At 53.0% G+C, this 23,550-nt stretch overlaps 1 protein-coding gene across 2 annotated transcripts in view; it reads right to left on the reverse strand.

Annotated features, from left to right (window-relative positions):
* Positions 1 to 1,364: 1,364 nt before the first annotated feature.
* Positions 1,365 to 23,550, reverse strand: part of SHB (SH2 domain containing adaptor protein B) — a 126,297-nt gene continuing 104,111 nt past the window's right edge. The window contains exon 6 of one of the 2 annotated variants that reach the window (XM_036888283.2): positions 1,365 to 2,172. In XM_036888283.2, coding sequence (XP_036744178.2) covers positions 1,989 to 2,172 — 184 coding nt within the window. In that variant the 3' untranslated portion in view covers positions 1,365 to 1,988. Of the gene's footprint in view, positions 2,173 to 18,462; positions 18,482 to 23,550 lie in introns of those variants that run through there. The other variant, XM_057498862.1, reaches the window with a different exon arrangement.

A 23,550-nucleotide genomic window follows, 5' to 3' on the forward strand; every position in this document is an offset into this window, starting at 1 on the left:
GTGGTGAATCACTCCAGGTACTCTCACCTCAGACTGTTTTGGAAAATGCAAACAGGAGAAAGGTCAGGGTTGTCTTTGGAGACTAGGCCCAGGCTGTGCCAGTGAGGTCAGCACGAGGCCAGTCGGCCTGTCAGATCCACCAGCACCCAGGATGACCCCAGAGCCGCACCGGGCAGAGAGACTGTTTGGCAAAGAAACAGCTTTGGCCACAAACTGCTGAAATCCACAGCGGCCATGGCTGAGGGGCATGGCTTTCAGTCCTGCTCTGCCTGGGCTTGACAGATGCCAGCTGGCCATGCAAGTTCTTTCCCTTTACTAGGCCTCTGTCTCTGCACCTCCACAGTGAGCCTGAATCATCTTTGAAGCCCTGGCAATGCTGAATGTAGACCCGCTAGTGATGTTCAAACTTGGCCCCTCGTGCTGCGGACAGTGGTCACCACACTTCCATTCCATTCGGACAGACCACCTGGGCAGGTGGGATGACGTGTGCTTGGCAAAGGTGCTGAAACCCGTGCTGTAGCTAGATCCCTCGCACCTCCTGCAGGAGATGGAAGCCAGGCCTTTCATGCGTCTGGGTGGGATTCTTCTGTTCCTTCCATCCACATTTAACTGTAGCATGGTGGTGGGTGGGAGAGGCAGGGGAACTGAACAGCAACCTCACAGCCTTATGAACCTCTGCTCCTGTCAAGGACTGGGGTGAGGAAGAGGATTATGGGTGTTTCTGTGGGGTTTTTACCTGGCGGAAGCAGTATGGATGATGGAGAGGGCTCCATGTCCCCTGAGGGGTCAAGATTTGCCTTCCCGCAGGTGCAGGGTGACAGCAAGGCTATGCCTAGCCAAAGCACTGGCATGGGTCTGCCATTCTGGGCTTAAAAGCCTCCTCTACTCATGAGCTGTGTGACCTTGGGCAAGTTACCTTCCCTCTCTGAGCCCCCCTTTCCCCACATGTTAAATGCTTCACTGGGGGGCAAGGACCAGATAATGGGGAGAGCCCTTTGTAGACTGAGCGCTGTGCACCTAAGGGGTTAACGGCAACTTGCATCACTGTAGGCTGCTGTAGGCAGAAGGAAGAGGCTGCTTTTTGGGTCACAGGTTGGCACTTGAAGCTGCCATTGCTGGAACCTGAATGAAGCATCTGGATGGAGCTCAAGGCCTGCAGGATGACTCTCAGGGGGGCAAAGAAAACCCTTGTGCCTCAGCCCTGAGCTGGGCGCTCTGCCTTCCTCCCCTGCCCGCCTTCCAGGGCCTGCCACACCAAATGCCCAGGGGAGGAGACACACCTTGCTCTCAGAATGAAACCAGCAGGTTAGCACTACCCGCCTCAGAGATCCTCTGTGGTATATATATAAAAAAGGATAAGAATATATATTAAATGACTATTTTATTTACACACCCTATTCATAAATAATTGAATCCTCCGTGGCTGCACAATGATTCCTTGAAGATCTCCTAATGATTACACTGAGTGACTAAAAGTAGATTGATCAGTGGGCTTACTTACACCTGTCTCACTTGTGCGCTCACACTCACACGGGAGGCAGGACTCTGGGGCCTGCTGAGCTCTCAGAGAACCCGCATTTGTCTCCCAGCATTAGTGAGACCCTGGTGGGAAAACTGCGCCCCACACACAGGTGTGAATTCACGACAGCTGTAGAACAAAGAGCTGCACCCCAGGGGCTCTGGCCCGCCCCTCACCCTTCTGGAGCTGCTCTCCTTTGTTCATCCTGGAAGGCATCTCTTTGGATTTGCAAATATTTTAATTCACAGAAACTCAAGGAGGGGGTGGGGAAGGGGGCTGGCTGGCATGTTGGCTATCCCTCTGTCCTTCTCCAGCCCCCACATGTGGCAACAGCATTCTAGAGACATGCAGTGGTGTGCCAGTACCATACACACGACACAAACTGAACACGGCCTCCAACGGTGGCCGGGCTGGTGAGAGGGGGTCTCCAGCTCCTCCAAGTCCGGGGCCTGTCCCAGGGCTGGTCTGCTCACAGGGTCCGCACAGCCACAGGGTAGAGGAGGGACAAGTGCTCAGCGCCTTTGATGGGCAACTTTCTGGTGGTGTAGTAATGGATGACTTCTGGGACACTGTCGAATGGGGGGCTGTTCTGACCCAGAACGTATTTCTCTTTGGTTTTGGCCAGTTTCATGTGCATAAAGCCCTGGTTGCTCCTGTGAACAAAACACAGAGGTTATCAGGATCTGCAGAATGGCCAAGGCGGCCGCGTTGCTCAGGAAGAGGTGACTGGCAGGGGGCGAGGAGCAGGAGAGCAATTTCTCAGAGCCACTCAGTCTTGCACTGAACAGGAATGTGGCATGTATTCATATTCATTACCCCAGAGAACTTTTCCATCTGACCAAATCCTGCACGGGTTCGAGGATTCCTCACTGCCTGGGACAGCAGCGGTGCCAGCTGCAAGCAGCCGCGAGTGCTACCTGTCCAAGCCAGGACCATGGCCCAGGGCCAGCTGAAATGCAGCTGCACCCAGGAGCTGCTCCCCGAGTCCCAGCATCCGCCCAGGGACCAGCAGCAAACATTGCTGTGCCTTCTGACCTCCAGAGCTGCAGGCGGCTTCCTGCAGGTAAACCAACCAACCACCCTCCAAACTTGACTCTTCTGCCTGTTCCTGATGTAGACAAGTATTTATCCTTGCCTGGCAGTGGAAAAGTGTAAGTACCTACTGCCCTGCCAAGTGAGCAGGGGTTTACAGATGAGGAAACAGAGGCAGAGATGACAGGTGAACTGTTCTCCAAAAATTGGTGCCTCCTTTCAGTAGCACCGAACTGTCACTAAGGGGCTGCCCAGCAAGGGATGAATGACATTTCCCAGCCCCCCTTGTATCCTCATGAGCCATGGGACTGGTTTTAGACAATATAATGTGGGGACACTGTATTCTGTACAGCAGTTCATCCCTGCACTGAACCCTGTTTTCCTTCTCCAAGGCCCAGTCTGAGTGTTTCCTCTGCCAGGAAGTCTTCCAGGCTCCCACAAGCAGAGGCCCTCCCTTTCTCTGACTTCACCTCAGATACTGAAACCTCTGTGAGCACTTGCCTTCCTGAATTGTAATTTCTTCTCCATCTTCCCAATTCCCCTCAGAGCTCCAAAGCACAGGGCCCAGCCATGTGCCCACCATGGCCGCTGTCTGCTGAAAAGGGCAGTGGGTGGGTTCCTTGGAGAGCAGAGCAGAGCCTTGTCCTCATGACCTTTGTAACCTGGCACCTGCACCAGTGTGCTGGGGGGCACAGCTCATGGTCAGCAAAGGCCACTGACATCAGTGGCCCACCTCCCACCGAGGGCTCCGGGCATGGTGGATCACTCACCCCTCGGTCAACTTGCCTTTGCCCAGATGCCCCTCTCCCTGCCTACTCACCTCCAAGCCTGGCCTTTTAGGATTTCGCTGCCACACCTGTGGAAGCTTTGGTCTCCAAAGCACAGTCTGATTTACTGTTTGCCACTTAGTGAGAAAGCTGGGCTCTGATAACTGTGACCAGCCCTAGAGGCCTCACTTCCAGGAGATTCTTGCCCACCCACAGGGAAGCTAAGAACTCCACAAGGACACAGGTTTGCAGCCTTTTCTGAGCTCAGCTCCTGTTGCTTCCGCAGCTCTCGCAGGGGCACTGGAGGGCTTACACGCATCCCTGCCAGTCAGAACTGGGCTCCCCATGCTTACCAGCGCCTGCTCTATTAATGCATCAATTTGGACTCCAGGACCATTTTCAAATGGCAGAGCAAATGCTTAATGAAGTGCAGGCACTGAGCAATACATCTGTTCATAATAATGTATTTAGAGATGTCACCCTTGGCTTAAAGGAAATCATTCGGAGAGCAATTACATTTCAAGAGAGAATAATTTCTGTAAAGAACTGAAATTTAAATCAAGATTTTTTAAGGCTGACAATGTTCTAATTACAGAGCCTGTGGCAAGTTCTGCTCCTCAATGAAGGGTCATTTCATTGGGGAATTGCTTCGACACATTTGAGAAGCAGGAGGCGCACTTGCTTAAGCTGTTAAGAAAGGAAACGATGTGCACATTAAGTGAAAAATGTACAACCTCTGTGAGTGAAGACCCAGCTACCCACCACACTGGAGAGCTCACAAATCTGTGCCGGTTTGGAAAGGGCTGTAATTGCTCGAACGGAGTACTGAAATTGTGTGGCTAAGAAAACGGGGAATAGTTAGAAGCTTTGTGATCTTGAAGGTCATGGACGCAGCTGTGTCCGGAGAAGGGGTGTGTATGGGGAGAGCAGGGGCAGGGTCTGACCTCCAGAGCTCTGCTGCACCACTGAAGTTGCAAGGGACCTGATTTTAATTTTTAAGGAGGTTAAGCAAAGTAACTTTTACGGGGTAACAGGATGTTTTCACACCAGTTGTTCTTAAGACATCCAGCCAGGGAAGTGGGCTGGGATGGTTGCAGCAGGTGACAGGGCCAGGGGAGGAAGCTGAGGCTCCTCTGTTCCAGGCCACAGGCTCGGAATGGCCACCAGGTATTAGCAACCCCACACTGCCATCTCCACCTCAACAGATACGCGCTGTCAGCACTTCCCTGACATCCCTCCGGATTCTCCAGGCCTACTGTTTGTTCCTCGGACACATCGCCCCCCGGGCTGGGCTGTGCTGAGAGGGCAGGCCAGTCACAAGGTACAGAGAACTCAGGCCCTGTGACTCCCCCCTCCCAGGCCAGTGCCTGACCGTTCCTCGGCAGTGGGAGAAAGGCCCACAGGCTGGCCCCCACACAGGAAGACGCTCTCAGGAATGGCCCGTCCCCTGGGCTCTAGCACTGTGCCCTGTAGTTCTCTGGACCTCAGGCCATCCTTAAGTGGCACTGGGCTTTGTTCTTGCCCCTCGTGGATCCTGGCGAGGCTAACTAGATGGCCTCTCATGGCACTTCTGGGCCCACGGTGCTGGATTGTGTGTGCATAAGCAGAACCTGCTGCCCACTCCATGAAGGCTTCCCGAAGGAAGGGGCCTGGAGGCAGCCTCATGCCCCACTCCCCTGCTGCCCCCAGCCCCCAGTCCTGCTCTCACTGGGCACTGGCCTGGATGCTAGTGTTTGCTGGGCACTCCTTGTGAGCCAGGCTGTGTGCCAAGCACTGCAGCTCCGATGGGGGGGTGGTTGACCTGGGACCCCACAGTGTCAACAGCCATGCTCCAGATCCCTCCCTGGCAGGCATCTCACAGAGCCTGGGCCCCGGACCTCAGACCCTGGGCAGGTGACTCCTTGACCCTGAGCCTGCCCCCAAAATGCCTGACCCACAGGGCTGACAGTGCATCAGAGGCAGCACAGAGGCTAGCACTGAAGGGCCACCCCAGGGACTGCAGATGGTGGCCCATCACATGGGGTTGGCGGGTGCTGGGAGATGAGCAGGCTTTCTTTTTGAGACAATCTGTCAAACCCTGATTGATGCAAAGGTCAGGTAAAGCCCTGTCAACACACACCCAAGAGAAGTGTTGTAATAATATATCCTCATCGGTCACGAGATCCCCATGAGTGAGATGCCACCTAACAAGTTGAAGATTTAAAAGCAGCTGCCAGAGGTGACTTGAATGACTCCCAATCCTACACAGAAGACACCCAGTGTAAGAGAAAATACTAAAATTTCTAGGGAGAGCAGAGGGTGCATCAGATGCCCAGCATGCACAAGGATGCTGGAGCTGCTCTGGACAGAGCATTTCTGGAGCAACAAGTAACCCAGGAGCCACCTCCTCTCACCGTTTTGGTGCCTTTGGGAAACTGAGGTCAGAGAGCAACACTCTGGCTCAAAGCTCACAGCAAGGTGGGCTGGGTCCCAGGCCATGCCACCCCCCCGCAATCCTTCTGGGAAGGCACTGGCCCCTGGGGAGTTCAGACAGGCTGCAGCCACCTGCCAAGCCCCTGTCTCCTTTGATAGGACATATTGTGAGGGCAGAGTCACAGTTAGGGGTGTCTCCGGTGGGTGACCTGTCTAATGAGCCTTGTAAGGCTGGCAGCGCTGGGGCTGTCACGGCGTTCAGATCGCTCATTATCATCACAAAAAGCACCTCCTCATCACCGGGATTATCAAACATGCCTGGTGCGTGGGGCCTAATAACAGGCCCCACCTCGTCTCATAATCATGGGCTTTAATAAAACATCACTCAGCCCGCAGCTGCCGGGCCGAGCAGAGTATGAGGACTCACCTCTCGCTTTTAGACCTAATTGCTTGATGCATATTTCATGAAGAATCCTGGGTAATAGTTATGTTAAATTGGTTCTTTTCATGATGAAATGACTTAAAAATACTTGCATATAATATTTATGCAGAAGGCAGCAATGAAACTGCCCTCTGGGACTGGTGTGTAGGACCCGGCGACAGGAACCCAAACACAGAGGTGTCTCCGGTTCACGTCTGCTGAAGGGTGACTGCGAGCTGCTCTCCTGACCGGCATCCCCAGAACATCGTCCCTCAGCTCCAACCACCCACGGCTCTCCACTTCGCTGCAGAATGCATGGCACCCACACACTGCTCGAGCAACCCCCACCCCCGCCCTGGGCACAGGTGCCCAGTTGACCTGCTGCCACTTGTCCTCATTTAAGCCCATAGCAGTGTACAGATGGGGAAACTGAGGCTGGGGTGGGGGGGTTCTGTGCCTCACCCCTCAGGACACAACCCGGCCAGGACTTCAGTGACTCTAAAGCTACCACCGCAGCCTCACGTGCCACTGCTCGGCCCTGAGTGATGTTTGCCTGTAGCCCTGCGTGACTGCCAAGGTCTGGAACCCTTTCTGTTCACTGTGACATTTCTCAGCAGGCCAAGCCTTACTGCCTGCTCTGAGCCCTCAGCACATGCCTGGCACACAGCTTGGCACTCTGCCCACCTGTCTACCCATCCAGTGAGAGTCTTCCCTGAGCCAGGGAAATAGGCCCCATGCACCCTCCCCTAGGGACTAACTCCCAAGGGCAGGCCGATGTCTACTCCACCCTGTTCCCCAGGGCAGCCCAGCCAGGGGAAGCTGCTTCCTCCATGGCCGGACACACTGGTCCCTCTGTCTGATCCAGCACACGAGCCCTGGAGGGGCAGCAGAGCAAGCTTAGGGAGGGCAGGGCCAGGGGGAATGCCCAGAGGGTCACCCCTGCAGGTACTTTGTACCAAGTGCCTGCTTCACACTCGGGTCTTGCCTAAGGGAGGAATGGGTCAAACCTTCTTTCCTTGGGATTCTAAAAGAAATCATTCTTGGGGCCACTGAGCCAGCCAGTGTCCCCTGCCCAGGCCTAAATAAAGGAAACACAAATGAGAGACCTAGGCCCTCCCTGCTCTGAGGCCCAGCAGATCTCTAAGTGGCTGCAACTCTTCCTGTTCTTATGGGGTCATTTTAATTAAACATTTGAATCTCACATTGTGCAAAGACAGCATCTGAATCTTACATTGGGCTGGATTGGGAAGAGAAGAGGAAGAATGAGACGTGCATCTGAAATGCCTTCAGTTGGTTGCAGAATGAGTCTTGGGGAGGGAAGGTGTCACTGGTCCCCTGTGCTCAGCATGGAGAGGGGATGAGACCACCAATGGGCTCCTCTGTCCCCACAGGCACGCTCTCTAGTCAGGGTAGAGATGGACATGGGTGTTTGTGCTGAATTAATGGGGTGGTGGTGGTGGTGGTGGAGGAGAGGTGTAGTTCCAGGCCTGGCTCTAATGCCAACCTGCTGTGACTGTGGGACACCCCAAGGGAGCCAGCTTGGAGGGTGACTACAAGATGTGTCCTACCTCCATGGTCACCCAGGGGTCTGCAAAACAGGTCGTTCCTGCCACACCCCGTTTTGTGGCCAGCACTGCTGCCTCCGCAGGCAGATGGCTGTGTGATTCGGAACGTGGGCTCTGCCTCCCACATTCTCTGACCTCCAGAGAGAGAGGGTATTTTGCTGGTTATGTGTCTACAGAGAAACTTTCCTCGCCACACCTGTGAGCAAGCTGCAGCCGCTCCAGAAACACCGGTGAGAGCCTGCAGAGAAGCATGCTCCGAGGAGGGCCCTGGACTTGAGGCAGGAAAGAAATACTCAGATCTCAAGTGAGGGAGCTTTCTGGAGATACAAATCTGGTCCACAGATCCCAAGGGTCCTACTGTGTGCGGGTTAGCATCTGCATGTGCTGTGAGCTTCCAGCTCAGGGCCTGGAAGCCTGGCACATAAACACTGATAGCTGCTGTTGCCCTTGGTCCATGACTAGACCAACCTGTGGCTTCAAAAGAAGCTGGGAGGGCTGGCATTACCTGCAGGACACCCACTGTACAGATTAGAAGACCGAGGGCCAGAGGGAGGAGCAACTTGCCTGGGTCACTGAGAGGACATCAGGGCTTTCCAAACTGGGAGACCAGGATGTGAGTCCTTCTGGCTGTGTGACAGGGTTCTCCAACTGTGCAGCGCATGGGTGGGGGGCGTGGAGGTCCCCTCCTGCTGAGATGTTCTAGCAGTCAGGGGAGCTGGGGGAAGAGGCTTACGAGGTCACATGGCAAATACCTGGATGCTGCCCACTGCCTTCTGAAATGGCTTTCACAGTGACAAGCACACCAAGTTATTACCAACAAACATCTAACTGTAAATGCTGCTGAGCTAAATGGCTTGATTTACAACCAAATAATTAGACTTTCAATAAATGCGTCGGCAGCGATTAGCTTTCCTGAGACGTGTGGGCATTTCTCAAGCTCTGAACTGGCGGCTCAGGGTGAGGGTCTTCAGTAAATCATGAAAAAAGGCCATCTCTAGGCAGGAAAGTCGGCAGATACCTCTCTGGCAAACATGGAGAGGCATTAAGACTTGTTTTGTGCCATACAAAACAGCAGGTAGGTCAAAACAAACCCACTTTGGCCAATTTTCTCAGAAGACTAATCACAGGAGATGATTAAAATCCTCCTGCTTCAGACACGACGGTTTTCATGATCAAGGCTGACAGTGCAGGGAGTGAGCCTCCCATTGCTGGAGAAGTAGAATTTGCCAAACTTGGCTGCAAAGGGCTCCAGGCTGTTTCGAAGGACCAAGCCCCGACTCACTCCCAACCAGCAGATGGGGGCGGTACATGGCACCCCTGAAGGTGGCCCCAGGCAGGGGCTGGAGGGTAAGCACCAGCTGCCAGGAGAAGACATGGGGGGGGATGGCTTTTATAGGCAAAGCTAGGAAGCTGGAAACTGCGGGGGTGGGGGTGCCCAGGTGAGGCTGGAGAGGGAGACCAGGGGAGTACCCCGGGGTGAGGAGGCAGGACAGCAATGAAGGACATGAGGGCCAAGCAAACATCACCTCAGCTCAGGGTCACCCAGGCCTGGCCCGAATCCCCACCCTGCTGCTGAGCAGTGCCTCTCTGGGCCTCAGCTTCCCCACCCGTGCAAGGGTGCTTGCAAGGACCCACCCCAAGGGCTGTGCTGAGTTTGGGCAGGGCAGGAGCAAGGCCAGCAGGCGCAGGGCTCAGGGTCTTGACATGGCTCTGTTCCCACCCGCTCTGCAGGGACTTTTGTACAAGTTGCTGCCCATCTGGTTTGTCTTGCTGGCTCCCTGCTGTCCGGGCTGAGCACCGAGCATGTCTCCCCGTCTGTCTGGTCTGTCATTCATGACCATGCTGGCAGCCCAGAAGCCACGGATGGCCAGCCTGCCTGGCTGGGGTGGGTGGCCTGGGTTCTGACCCCAGCTCTGTCACCGGGTGACCCTGAGATCAATTTCCTCAAACATCAAGTGGTATTTCACAACCCTCTTGAAAGCATATTGTTACTCAGTAGGGTCCACATGAAAACAGAACAGGAAAGATGAGGAAAGAAGTTTGCTTAAAAAATACTCATCACAGATGGTCTATGGCACTTATGAAATACCTGCTGTATGTGTCACTCTGTTCAATATTTCGGAGGGAGACAAGGCAACGGCAGTCTTCTGAGATCACTTGGTTTCCTGCCCTCATTTCATAGATGACACAGGACCAGTAAGGGTACAGTTTGCTCCCATTCTCCAGTGAATCGGGGGTCAGAATGCCCCCCTCTTTCCTCCCCCCTGCGCCATCAGTCGTAGGGAATTCTCGGGCACTACCAGTAGTCTTTGTATACTCTGAGTGAGCAGTGATGGGCTGAGACAGGTGCAGGCAGTGTTGGGGGGCATGCAGGCAGGGGGAAGGAAGCAGCGATCTTCCCACCCCCTCTCACCCGCAGCCTTAAAGCCCAGAGCTTGCTGGCACTATCCTCCTGCCCAGCTCCTGTCTTGGTGGGGCAGCTTCCTTTGCTAACTGAGCAAGGGCTTCATTAGCACAGCAAGGAAGGGGACTTACCCACAGAGCACCTGATTCACCTTAGAGTTTTACTTACCAAAAAAAAAAAAAAAAAAAGTGAAGAAGGAAAATCCAGAGGGGCCTTTAAAAACTGCAAGTTAAAACAGATCTGCTCAGCAACCCTGCATCTAACCTGAGGGGAGTGTTTTCCTCCCTGGAATTTCAAAGGCACATGGTTGACTATAAGCTACCCAGACATCCTGGCCTTTTGCAAATCCTGTAAGTAATAGTGATTTTTTGTAGAAAAATTCCCGAGTCTTTAGGAATCTGGGCTTCACTTTCTTCATCTGTGAAATGCGGAGTAGTTTTACAATGTTCCCTGAAGTCCACTGAAAACATATGAAAAGAGCTCTGAGCTGGACATCAGGGACCTGGTCCCAGTCCTGGCTCCTGCCCTCTCAGGCCTCAGTTTCCCCATCTGTACAACAAGGGGACAGGACTAGATGACCCCTGAGGTCCTGCAAACTCTGAACCTTTGAAGGTTGGCACACAGGAGGGGATGCTCACACTGCAGAGTGAGAGAGGAAAGACTATTCAGGGATTAAACAAAAGGACTGACTTCCGTTATGCCCCGGACTTGCAGGGCCGGTAAAGGAGTCCAGGTTTCTCAAAAACAGTTTCTTCAAATATGCCTCCAAATGCCCACATCAGAGTCTCTGGGCACTTGGGCCTGTGGCTCCATGGGCCTCTTTGGAACCAGAATTTGCTTTTAATATGCTCTCCTAGAGATTCTGGTGACATTCAAGTTTGAGGACTACCATTCTAGTTCTATCTCATGATAGAAATTCCCTTGTAGTATTCACAACATTTAGGGTCCAGCCTTTTTGCTTACCCCCAATGTCGGTGAGCTTATTTCCCACCAAGACAACCCCTCCAATGGCTCTGCCCATAAGAAAGTCCTTCCAGGTTCTGAGCTGAAATATGACTTAGTGCAGCTTATTGATGGTAGCCCCAGCCCCAAGCTTTGGTTCCTGAAGGCCCCAGCTCCTGCTTCTGTCCTGGGAAGCCCCTTAGAGAATGGGAGACAGCTGTCCCAGGGCAGACGTTCCTGTCCTTTCCCATCCTGGTCACCCCTGCTGCTATTTCTCATACACAGGGGGCCTACAACTGGGCAGTGTCCCTGGTGGGTCTGTCCTGCTTGGCCATCAGTCCTGCTGTCCTGGACATGACTCCACCATCAATGTGGACATCTCAAGTCTTTGATGCACTCCTTTTCAGTACCTGCTGACCTCCTGGGTCCATCTCACTCTCTCACCTCCTCCCGGAGCCCAAAGGACAGGATCTTACTGACATGCCAGTATCATCAGATGCAGACAACACTCACCTCTTGATCAAAACAAAAAGGACATGGGTCCAAGAATATTAAGAAGCAAAAGCCCACTGGCTTTGACCATACTCAGAAGGTTTGAAAATGCAATTTTCAAAGGTCACTGACAGCTCTTAGGAATCTGGGCTCTGGAGGGCGAATCGACTCATGTTGGGCATTCATTCCAGCAGCTTCTTGACAACCTCTGTCCACAGGGTGGAGAATTTTCTCAATATTAAATCTCCGGCTCTTTGCTCTCTAATGAAATTGATTTCTGCCTTGATACACAACAAAGCTTTCATTTTATTATTTGGCTAGGGTTTAACCACATTAATTATAATTTTTTTCAGCATGGCTGCAAGTAATTGAGCTCCAAAAAGTTACTATTGGAACTGATTGCTTTTTAAAAGCACAGCCCCTGTAATACTACAACATTCAACCCTAATTTCTTTACAGAAGATTTTTTTTGGTTAAGATTAAAACAATTCAGGACAGAAAAACAATTTTTCTAGCCTAAAAGACCTGAACTCAAAACGGGATTATGCTAATATTTGGAGACTGGATCTGAAATTTTGATGTACCTGTATCCCACTATTGCCTCCATTCGTCACATTGGTGGTTTTATCATCATTTATGTCAGAACTCAGGTACTGCCTCAAGTTTTTAATCATTGTGATTGGCATAATCCTACCTGCCTCAGAGGACACTGTAGAAGTCTGTTCAAATCAATTTGTATCACTAGGTTACCTAGGACTGCAAACAGCCTGCCTGGCACCATGTAAATGTGTTTGCCACTTGGAACCTATGTTCAGCCCGGGAGGGGTATACACCTGTCAGGCTATAAATGATGGGCAAATATGGCCACAGGTAAGCCCATTGCTGCTCTAAGCCTTTTTCCTTAAGAGTGAAGTGGGGATGCTGTGGGGAACCAGAGAGTGCTGAGCAGGACTTCAGCATTTGTAAGGCACATCTCTGCCCATGATATTATTGGTCACATGGTCAATGGAGGCTTATGTAAAAGGGAGAATTGAAAGTTGGGGCCACAGGGAGAAAGACAGCACAGAGAGCAGTACTCCATCCTAAACCTAACCACCCTTCTACCTTGTTGTTACTTCCTAATAACTTGTTATCTTCCTAGACCCTGATCAAATGTTACCTCCTCCAGGAAGTCTTCAAGATGCCCCATCAGATTTACTTTCCTCTCTGCTCACTTATTCTCTGCCACACCTCCCTCCATCATAGCAGTGAACAATCCGCCTGTACCCTTGCCCAGAACACGAGCTTAGTCTGATATGCCTTGGTCTTTCTGCCCAGGTGAAGGCCCGGTGCATGGTAGGAACGCAGTGGTGGTAACTGCCATGTGAACCTGTTTGTCAGGCCTGTCTTGAAAGTCTGTGTTGAAATGTGGCAGGCTGGTCCCCAAGCCCCTTGGGGCCAGGAGCAACATGTGGATTTTCAAAAGGAAATCAGAAAAAAAAAAAAGTTCTAATTAAAGCATTTCTAATAAGCCAGCTTTGCCAAACCCATTTTTTCTAATATTCCTCTTGGGTGAAGTAATCTTTAAAAAAAGCATTAGAAGTTGCAGAAAGCACCCACAGCTGGAAGGAGGATGGTGGCTGCTCACCGGGGGAGCTTCCTTGGAAAGGGAAGCTTGGAGGCATTAAGAACCAGGAGTGGAGTGGCCTCCGCCCCAGCAAAGTGAAAAGTATGTGAGTGACACACATACGTACACTCATATACAGCAAAACATCATTTTTATAGCTTTAGCAAACAAGAGCTATAAAATCTGACATCTGATTTTATAAATCTGCCTCAATTATCAAGAATGTTTATGGAGAAGAAGATACAGGGCTACGGGGCTCAATAACCCTGGGATGGGAGTTGAGACATCTGGACTGCCAGCAATCAGCCTTGGGACCTTGGGAAGGTCCTTTCCCCTTCCAGTACATGTTTCTCCCATCTGAAAGCCAGGGCCTTGACCCAGGTGATTCAAGATCCTTCTTCTGGTTGGAACAGCCTGATGCCGTGGGGAAGAACAAACCCCGCATCTTGGGATTTTACTGTATGAGGCTGGTCGTGCAAGCCCCGCCAATGCCTCTGTGGTGGGGGCCGGGAGGCTGGTCGTATTTCCTCTGGGGGCCTTTGAGTTATTTACCTAAGCTTTGCAAAATAAGACCACAAATACTTTCCTGAGGTAAGCACAAAAGCTCTGCAAATAATCCCACCACATTTGTACAGCCTCTCAAAGTTTACAAAGAGCTTTCACTCCCACTGTGTCCCTGAGCCTCAGGGCAGAGAGGCTCAGAGATGTGAATCGACTTGCAGGGTGACCCTCATGGCTGGTGTTAGTGGTGGGATTCAGGCCCCGGTCCTCTGAGCCCTTCTCCATGTTGCTGCCCCTTCACTGATGGCAGATAACGAGGTCTGTATCTGTTACCCTGGCCTGTCCCTGCAGCGCTCCATTTGCCCTCCCCAAGTCCCCAACCAAGTCATTCGCAGATGGCTTTTGCAAAAATATTATTAAATAAGGCATATTAACAAGATGTTAGAAATGTGATTGGAAAGAAATGTTTTTCTCATTTGGAGAGACCACCCAGTGCCTCAGAAGGGAAGCTGTCCTGGGGCACGAGAGGTTTCCTGGCGACGGACGGGCAGTTGGAATGCCTCCCCTGGCTGGCGAACCACACAGGCAGATTTATGCAGGCTGATATGAGCTAATTAAACACCAGCTGGAAGTGTAATCAGGGTGACTCAGGCACTGGAGGGGACCAGTGAGCTCTCAGGGGAGCAAAAGGCGACACACTGCATGTCTGCCCAGGAGGGAATAGGCGGGCCAGAAGGGACCCCAGCCCTTCATGGGCGTGCTGGGCGCCGCCAGGCTCCAGAGAGCAGGCCGGCAGTGTGAGCATACGTGCCTCTGGCCTCTGGGCTCTGGGTGGCAGTAGGAAGAGGGCAGCAGAGTTAGGGAGGGAAGCTTTCCTGGGTGTTTTCAAAACCGACCATTGCACAGTTAATGACTGGAACATCGTGCTATGTTGACAGAATGACGACCACATTAGTGGGGGTGAGGATTTAATAAGGGTAACTGTATTTTTGAAGCCAACATATGATTGTATATCAATGACAATTTAAAAAAACTAAAAAACTGATCATTCCATGTCCACATTGCAGTGGGTAGTGCCACCACTCTCCCAGCTGCTCAGAAACTTGGAAGTGGACCTTGAGCCCTCACTCTTTCTTAACCTCGTCAGCTGCACCACTACGTTCTCTTACCCACTCTCGCTGCCCAGACCTTCGCTGAGCTGTTATAGCCTCCTTAGCAGCCAGTTCTTCACTCCTGACCTGCCTTCCAGACACATCCATGGTCAAAGAGGGTTTCTGAAAACCTCTCTCTTGCCAGCTATGGAGGCCACCACTGTCCCTTCTGAACTGGCCTTAGCCTCCCTCTCTGCCAACAGATCCCCAGATGCTCCTAGCTTCTGCTCCTTGAGGGCTGAACCCAGAGAAGAAAGTGGGACTCCCAGAGTTGGGTCACCCAGCCTGACACTATCACTTCACAGCCAGAGAACACTTCAGCATTTTCAGGGTTCCACAAGCCAATGCAAGGAACTTTGGGGTCTCCGGCCTTCCATATGTCATCACTACCTTGGGAAGGTGTCAGAGAAATGCCTGGCAACAGGCTTATGGCTCATGACCTGCTTAGAAAATTAGGCTTCAGCTATGGGGCCACCCTATCCAGACACCTGCTTGGGCCCTGGTTGGGCTTCTTGGACCCAGATGGAGAAGAAGGGTGGTGGTGGGGGTGTGTGGTGTTTCTGCTTGGAGAAGTTCCAGAGGGCAGAAAGAGGCCACTGAGCTGCATTAAATGCACAGTGCTTCACTCACTTGCTGTGACAGCATGAGCCCCAGTTTCTGCATCTGTAAAATGAGGGTAATGTTACCATCCTTCTCAGCACATGAATGTACAGCAGGGATGCTTGATGTTCCTGAGTATCAGCAAGCATGCCAGGCACCCTCACAAGCATCATCTCACTAAAGCATCTCAGCAACCAGAACCCAGGCCCCACAACTCTGAAATTGCAACAGCATGGGGCACCCCCAAACTGTGGCTGCCTCTGAGAAAGGATGGGGTCTGTGACTAGTCTGGGGCCCCCCAGCTAATCAGAGGCAGAGACAGGATTTGAAACCTGGTCTTCTGGGCCCAACCCAGGGCCCTTTCCACCTTCTCCCACCCCCACTGCTCCAAGCATTACCAAAGCACCAGGCACAGAGTCCAGGCCAGGCACCCTATTAACAACAAGGGCAGTGTCCTTGGAAGTGTCTTCCCATTGGCACGGTATATTTTCTCAGTAATTTTGAATAAAGGGAAATGCTGTCCATTATTTCTCGTGGTGTCTCTTGATGGTATGGCCTTTTATCCTGCAAATTCTAAAGTTCACTGTTATCATTTAGTCCCCTGCAAAGAACATTCAGGAGTCTCTGCTTTGCTTAGAGCAGCAGCTCCTAATTGCAGCATTTCTTTTAAAGCTTTTAGAAGGAGAAAACACATTGCATGCTAATTGAGCAGAAAATTCATTGTTGCTCTGCTCCATCAGCCCTGAAAAGATGTGAAATCCTCCAAGTATTGGGAAAAAAGATGTAAATCCCCCCACCCACTGAGCTCTTGGTCTCAGGCTGACTCAAATGATCCAGAAAAAAGGGCCTGGCTGGGAAGCAAGGAGGTGGTAGGCAAGTTTCTTCCCCTCTCTGGGCCTCAGTTTCTCTACCTGTATAGGGCATTGGGTCAGGTGATCTAAAAAAGTCTCTTTCTGTTCCCTAAATCCCAAGATTTCTGGCCAGTGTACCAGAGCTGCTGCCCTGGCTTCCCACCAAGATGCTCCCCTATGAGATAATGAAGGAGCAGACCAAGTTCTGATGACAACCCACATTCAACTCACAATGTCTCAAGAAGCACAGGGAAAGTTAGAGGGGCAGCAGGACAATGAAGAGGACAAAAAGGAATGCCTGTTGAAATGGTCATCATCTGCAGCTACTGATGAGGAGCTGGGGGATCAGACAGATCAAGGGACTTACCCAAGGTCACACAGCCAGGAAGAGGGCAGCCTGGATTTAACTCTAGCTCTGTGTGGTTTGAAGTCTCAGTCATAGTAATAATGCAGGACTTGGAGTTGTAGCCTGAAGGCACTCTAGAATCCCACCACATAAGAAGAATGAATGTGGGCATGGACAGAGACTTCTAGGTCAGACCCAGATAACCTGCAAGGCTTTGGCCTACCCCAAGCTCTCCACTTAGCAACTTGTGGCTCTCCAAAGTCTCTAACAAACTCATTTACTGACTGAGCAGTTAACTGCATGCTGTGTACATGCTGAACACTTCATGTATGTTGCCTCTTTGTTACTACACCTGTAAAACCCATTTTACAGATGAGAAAACTGAGGCTGAGATGGTAAGTCCATTTTCTCAAGACTATCCTGCTAGTAAGTGGCAGAGCTGGAATGCAAGATGCCAAGCCAGATTGCTTCAGAGCCTCTCTTCTGGGGGCAGGGTGAATGCTGGTGGTGGGAGATACTGGAAACTGTGGATTGGAAAGCAGGAAGCTCTCTCGTCTCCTGGGCTGCTGCTTCCTCAGCATGGGCAGCTCCTACCCTGCCGAAGTCCAGCTGCCTCATCTTCCTTATACTCCAAGGCCCATGTCAAAGCCCCTATCTCTCCCACAGGAAGGGCTAACCACTGCCCCCCACTGCCTCCTGCTGCTGCTGGGTGCCAGGGTCAAAGCCAGCTAACCCTGAGCCAGCCTGACCCCCACCTCTTTCTCCTATACCTCCTTCCTTTAGCCCTCATACCACCCGGTGGCTCACAGAGGCACAGTCAGAGCCCCGGGTTGCACACCCCTGCCTTCCTTGAATTCTCGCCTTCAGGGGCAGGGCTGGGGAAAAGGGACACCAATGATGGGAGTCCAGGCGTTCTGGGGCTGGAGGTGATGCTGTGCAGGTAATTCAACAACTTCAGGGGGGGTCCCTCTGTGGTCTGAGAGGCTGCCGTGGGGGCTCACATGAGGGAGAGGGCAGCTACCACGGAGCCAAGTGCTTGAGCCTCAGACTGACCCAACAAGGGGTGCGCAGAAGATGGAGGGAAGCAGTCTGCTCTCTGCTGATGGATGAAGGGCAAGCAGCCCTCCCTCACCCCCCACCCCTCCCTACCCTGCAAACTTTTATTATTTCTTGCTCCTGGCTGTCAGCCGCAACAAACTAAGATTAATCACTCGCCTACCTGCCCAGACGGAGACATGCCTACCATTTGAAAACTCTCTCCTTTACTACATAAATCAATGAGGGAAGGGAAGAAAGAAAAACAACTCTAACAGAAAGGTGTCTCTAGTGCCCCTGGAAGGCATCCCACCAGCCCCGCCCGGCCCCACTACACCCACCACCCTCCGCTGGAGCCCAAGGAAGCATTCGGTGGGTGAAGACTGACTGCCCGGAAGTCAGCACAAACTGGAGCTCTGAGCAAGAACCAGAAGGGTGTCACTAAGCAATCAGAGCAGCCGGTGTGTTCTTGATCAATTGTCCAGCAGCCTCCTCCCCTGCTTGGAGGAGATGAAGCCTTCCCACATCCCTGGGACCTAGGGGGAAGGCACCCTGCCCTGTTTGTGGAGCTTTAACCAGGAAGCAAATTTACTGACAGAACCCCAAACCCTCATTCTGTGGGTGCAGGGGAAAGGCACTTGCCCAAGTCATCCAGCAGTGGACATAGCTCGTGTGCCCCCACAGCAATCCCTCAAGGCTTGGGGAAAGCTGGGAGGAGCAGGGACCAGCTTCAGGCCGTGCATGGGGCTTACCTGCTAAGCTGTATGACTCCTCAAAACAGCTTTATGAGAGTGGCCTACATGGTTTTCCAGGTGATCATCAGGGAGCTGACGTCACCTGCATTAGCCAGCAGGTAAAAGATGGAGGTAGGAGTCAAACTCAGGTGTCTCCGACTGCAGAGCCTGTGTTTTTACCTCTGCATTTTGGAAGGGCTGCCCTGGATCTCCCTCTGGGACGTCTGCCCATATGCTGCGTGCCTCCCCACCTCTTGGACTGTTAGCTTGAGTGGCATGTTTGGGGGCAGAGGGAGACAGAAATGGTCTTGCTTCCTTGACAGTTTTCATGGGGCAGCCTGGTTCACCAAAGGTCTAGAATACAGCTCTGAGGACATGATTGCACACCGCTCAACACCTTCTGGGATGCCCGCTGCCCTACAGGACAGAGCCCCAAATCCTCAGCCTGGTGACCGGGGCTGCACCTCTCCTTGGCTCCCACCAGTGTTTGTTCTCCTTACACAGACCCTGCATTTCCCTGCCTCCATTCATCCCCCCTCTGCCCTGTGCACAGTTCTAAGACCTAATCTTCCTTCAAATACCCGCTCTCTGGTTCCTTCCCTTTTTTATAGCCCTAAACATGTCTAGGAGTATATGAGTTACAGATGTAAGTAACTTCTCTCCCCTCTGGCTATCAGCTCCAGGAGGGCTGAAGCCCAGGAAATGAGGTTGAATGGGGCAGAGCTTATGGGGGCTGAGGAAGGCTCCTGAACAATCAAGTCTGAGTCACAGCCTGGAAACAGGCCAGACCCTAGAAGCATCTCCTGAGGTCAGAATCTGGGCCATACTTGTAGGCATGCAGTGCAGTTTGCCTTCAGGGACGTAAAAGCTGAAAGCCCCTTTGTGAGGGGCTCCTTGGGGCCACGTCCCCTACTGGGACTCTAATTGCCCCCAAAAAAGCTGGGCTAGGCCCTTGTCAAAGGAGCAGCTGTGTCCCTGCAGGGCCTTGTAAGTGCCACCCCACCAGCCCCCTCCCAGGGCTAGGCCCAACAGAGACTCTGCTCTGCATATGGGGAGAGTGGCCCTGGCACCCTCCCTGCTTCCTTGCCCCCCACAGCTGCAAACCCTCCAGTCTTTGAAGTCCATTTTCCCTCATCTTGTCCAGATTCCTTTGCAAAAACTCATCAAACTAGAACTTGCAGAGTCATTCATTGTCCAAAATGCCTGAAGAATCCTTTTAATGAGATTTTTCAAGACTTTTTCATCCCTTTCTCCCACTGCCTGCCTTTCCAGACAGGAAACTGTGTTAGTGTGAAATTTTTTTGTCAGTTTCTAAAGGCTCAACCCTTGCTTCCCCAAGGCTAGAGTGAGTGCACCCAGGAGTCAGTGGTTGGTGCCAGGGCCAACGTGTCTGCTAGCAGCCAAGAGCCGAAGGACCTGCTGCCCTGTCAGGTCAGGCTGTAGGTGTGGAAGAGGGAGGGCTCTGCAGGGATGAAGGGAAAAGGGCAGTATTCAAAAGCAATTAGATAGGATCTTTCTAAGATTGCTTTCCAGGTGGGAAGTATCTGCCACGAGGGGACTCTGAGAGGTGATGGGGTGGGGAGTGTGGGCACCACCTTGCATTGCCATGGGTGTAGGAGGTGGAGGGGCAGGTGGGCGGCAGCTTGGGCCACTGCAAGGATCTGTCTGGTCCCCACAGAATGAAGCAATCACCATCTTGACTGTCAGTAAGGTCAGCTGCCAGCCGGGCAGCCTTAGGTCAACGCCCTGGGTCTCAGTCTCTCCACCCATGCAGGAGGGAGCCTGGGTTAGATGGGCCTCTCAGGTCATTTCCAGGTTTGACATTGACAACCTTCTGCTCCAGTGGTAGGGGTGCTTGGGAGGGGTGAGAAGACGCTGGGCTAGGAGTCCACTGCCCCCACCCTGGTCTTGGCAGGGCATTCAGCTGCCTCTCCCGAGGTGTGGAAGAGGACGTAACCTCTGCCCTAGCCACACCACGGGGCTGTCCCAGGGAAAACACGCAGGCCTCTAAAATACAGGGTGCTGGGGATATGCAGGGAAGCAGGGTCAGGAGGGAGTGGGGTTTACATGTGAAGGTGGGTGTCTGAGAGTGGACCTTGCACTTCCGTGGCCCCATCACTAAGAATTGAGTCTCAGCTCCTATGACGCATGACAGCTGTCCTGGCTCCTCCACATCCCCGGGCTTTGCTGGGAGGCCCCTCCACCTGAGATCCCACCTGCTGTCCCTGCCCTCTCCTCAAGGCCCACATACACCTCCCCCTTGGCTTTTCCTCACCCTCTGAGGCAGGGACCGCCCAGACCCATTCAATTCTGAGTCCATACGGTTCTCAGGTATAGACCTGCAACGGGGCCCAGGCTGACCGGGTGAGACATGAGCACCTGCAGCCCGGACCGAGCTGTTCCCACCTCAGCTCTCTCTCTGCTTCCCTGCCAGTGCCTGGTACAGAGGGCTCTCATAAACACCTGCTGAGAGAAGGATGGAAGGGGTGGAGGGCCCTGTCCTCTGAGGTCAGACTCCCCCAAATCCTTTCTCCACCCTAGAATACTTTCATAGCAGGACCCAAGGCTCATATGAAAACATAGCTGGGATTCCAATGTCCATGTGCACCAGGTTCCTGACGACACCATGAGAGGGGAACACCAATCCCCACCCTGCCCCACCAGGCAGGCCTCTGAGAGACCTCGCACCTTGCAGTGGCTGGCAAAGCTGGCACTTGCCCCAAGAAGCTGGGATGTTCAGTACCAGGGCCATTCCGCTGTGGTCGAGGTGATTAATATCAGGTGTCTCTCCTTGGCTGGCAGCTGGTCTGGTCAGTGGCAACTGGGGCTGCTCTGGGAAATAAGCTCACATCCCCTTAGTAGGCTGCCATGCCCAGCCACAGGATGGCCTAGCTGATTTTGGGCTTCAAGGGGAAGCTGACCGGATGAGACCATTTGTCTGATCCGTGGGATCTAATGGCTCTAGACCAGCATGCAAAGCTAAACCCTCCACCCCCAGCACCCATGGGCAGAGACCCATCATCCAAACCACAGTTCTTGATGACCAAATCCAACTGGATGGACACAAGAAGATAAAACCTAGGCCTGAAGGCAGAATGTTCTTATCTGGGTTCCTAGCACGGTCTCCTCCACCTCCTCCCCTGGCTTGGGAGGTGCAGGGGATTGGCAGAGCCCAAGGACAGGGGAAACCAGGAGGGTCACAGACACCTTGATACCAGGGTAGAGGCATCCTTAGCAACCATCAGAGTCGAGGGCTCACTGGGTAGGTATGGATGCTGTGCCCCAGAAGAAAGAAACCCATCCAAGGTCACATAGTGAGCTGCAGGTGGCAGGACAGGACTTCTGCCCAGAACTCTGGACAACAGGTCCTTTCTGTGGCCATTAAGGGTGGCCTTCGATGAAACTACAGGGCTAACCCAGGAAAGCAGAGGCAGGGTGGGAATAATATAAGATAATGTTTATACTGTACTGGTTGGGCTAAAGATGTTTTCTGCAAGGGCAGCACTGTCACCCCCTGTGCACAGATGAGGCTGTGACTCATATGCTCAGAAAGGTCATGTGACAGGCAAGGCCACAGGGTCAGGGCATGGGGAAGCCCAGCCCCTTCTTCCTTTACTACAGGCAGCCTGGCCCTCAGGACTACAAGCCCGCTACTGTGAAAACAGATTCAAGGTGCTGGCCATAGCTCAAGAGGGGGCCTACTGACTGGGGACCAAAGGGAACTACACTCTTGGGGCTGTGATGGAAACACTCTTCCTGAGACCCACCCGGGAGGGGCATTTGGGCCGGTTTGCATGGTGGAGGGCGCGCTGCCCAAGGGATTAAGAAATGAACTCTCCAGGTATTACTGGTCTGATTACTTCCTCAACTGGCTCGAGACTCCTGTGCTCAGCATTGGTGCCTTAGCCCTGGCACATCCGGGGTACTCGGGAGGCTGTTCTTCCCCTGCAGGTAGGCCGTGCGGGGGTCACCATGTGGCTCCAGGGTCCGGCTGGCCTGCCCAGTGCAGGGAGTCAGCACTTCCCAGTGAATAAACAGGGTGCTTGATGGGGCCCTGGCCCTTGTGGAGGAACAGCTAGGCCTGGAATGGGGCACTTCATCCCCGACTCATTGCTGTGTTCAATCAGGTATTTGTGGAAGACCCCTCCAGACAAAGGGATTCCAGGAGGAAGGGGATTCACTGAGGAGCTCAGAGACTGCCAGTGTGATGAGTACTGTGCTGAGGAAGGCCAGGACTGGGCAGGCTGCCTGGGTGGGCAGGAGAGGGTGGTGTTCCGGGCGCCCTGTCCCCTACGTCACCTGCTTCCCTCACCTCTGGAAGCCCAGGAAGAGTGCAATTCACTGTGAGGCAGGAAGGTGCAGATGGGAGTTGCTAGGTTACCTTGGACAGTGAGAGAGGAATGGAGGAAACGGGGTTGCCTGGGGCAGCGGGGAGTCGAGGACCTTCTAGGCCCTGTCTGCACAGCCAGCAGTGTGCACTTGTCCCCCTCCACTACCCTCTGCTCAATACAGTGGCAGCCCTCTGGCTTTGGCTACCTCCATATCAGCATCCCAGAGGCCAGCAGTGGTTTAGTACCGGATTCTCCTCAGCTGCAATAACCGGACTGGTGCTTTAAGCCATGAGGTCTGATGGTGAATAATGATGTATGCGGGAGCCATTTGTCCCAAGTGCCCTGCTTAGAAATCCCCCCGACATCCTCACCAGCGAGGCGGCCGTCCAGCCCCTGGCTGCTCACCCCTAGTGAAGAGATGCCCACTGCCTCTGCAGGCGCTTTGGTCGCTCTAATTCTTGATCAGCTCTGACTGTTAGAAAGCTTCTTCTCTTGCTGAGACTGAGCTAGAATGCGCCTGCCCATAACTACCCCCATCTGGGACCCCAACCGTGTCTGCTCCTTCTGCCCCGACAGTCCTTGAGAGGCCTGTGGTTCCTACCATGTCTCTGCACACCCTGTCTTCTCCAGGAGGGCTCCAGTGCCTCTGGGTCCTGCCTGTGCTCTGCAGTTTGTCACCGTCCCCCTCAGGGCAGAGCCCAGTAGACCATGTGGGGTCAGTCCTGAGCAGGCAGCACAGGCCAACCTCTCGCTCCTGGGCTGCACTGATCCTGTTCCCCACACGGCTGGCCTGCACATGGGCTCTCCTGACAGCTGCACCCCAGCAGGCCCTCTCTTTATC

This window comes from Manis pentadactyla, chromosome 3 (genome assembly GCF_030020395.1).
Source record: "Manis pentadactyla isolate mManPen7 chromosome 3, mManPen7.hap1, whole genome shotgun sequence".
NCBI classification, from domain to species: domain Eukaryota; kingdom Metazoa; phylum Chordata; class Mammalia; order Pholidota; family Manidae; genus Manis; species Manis pentadactyla.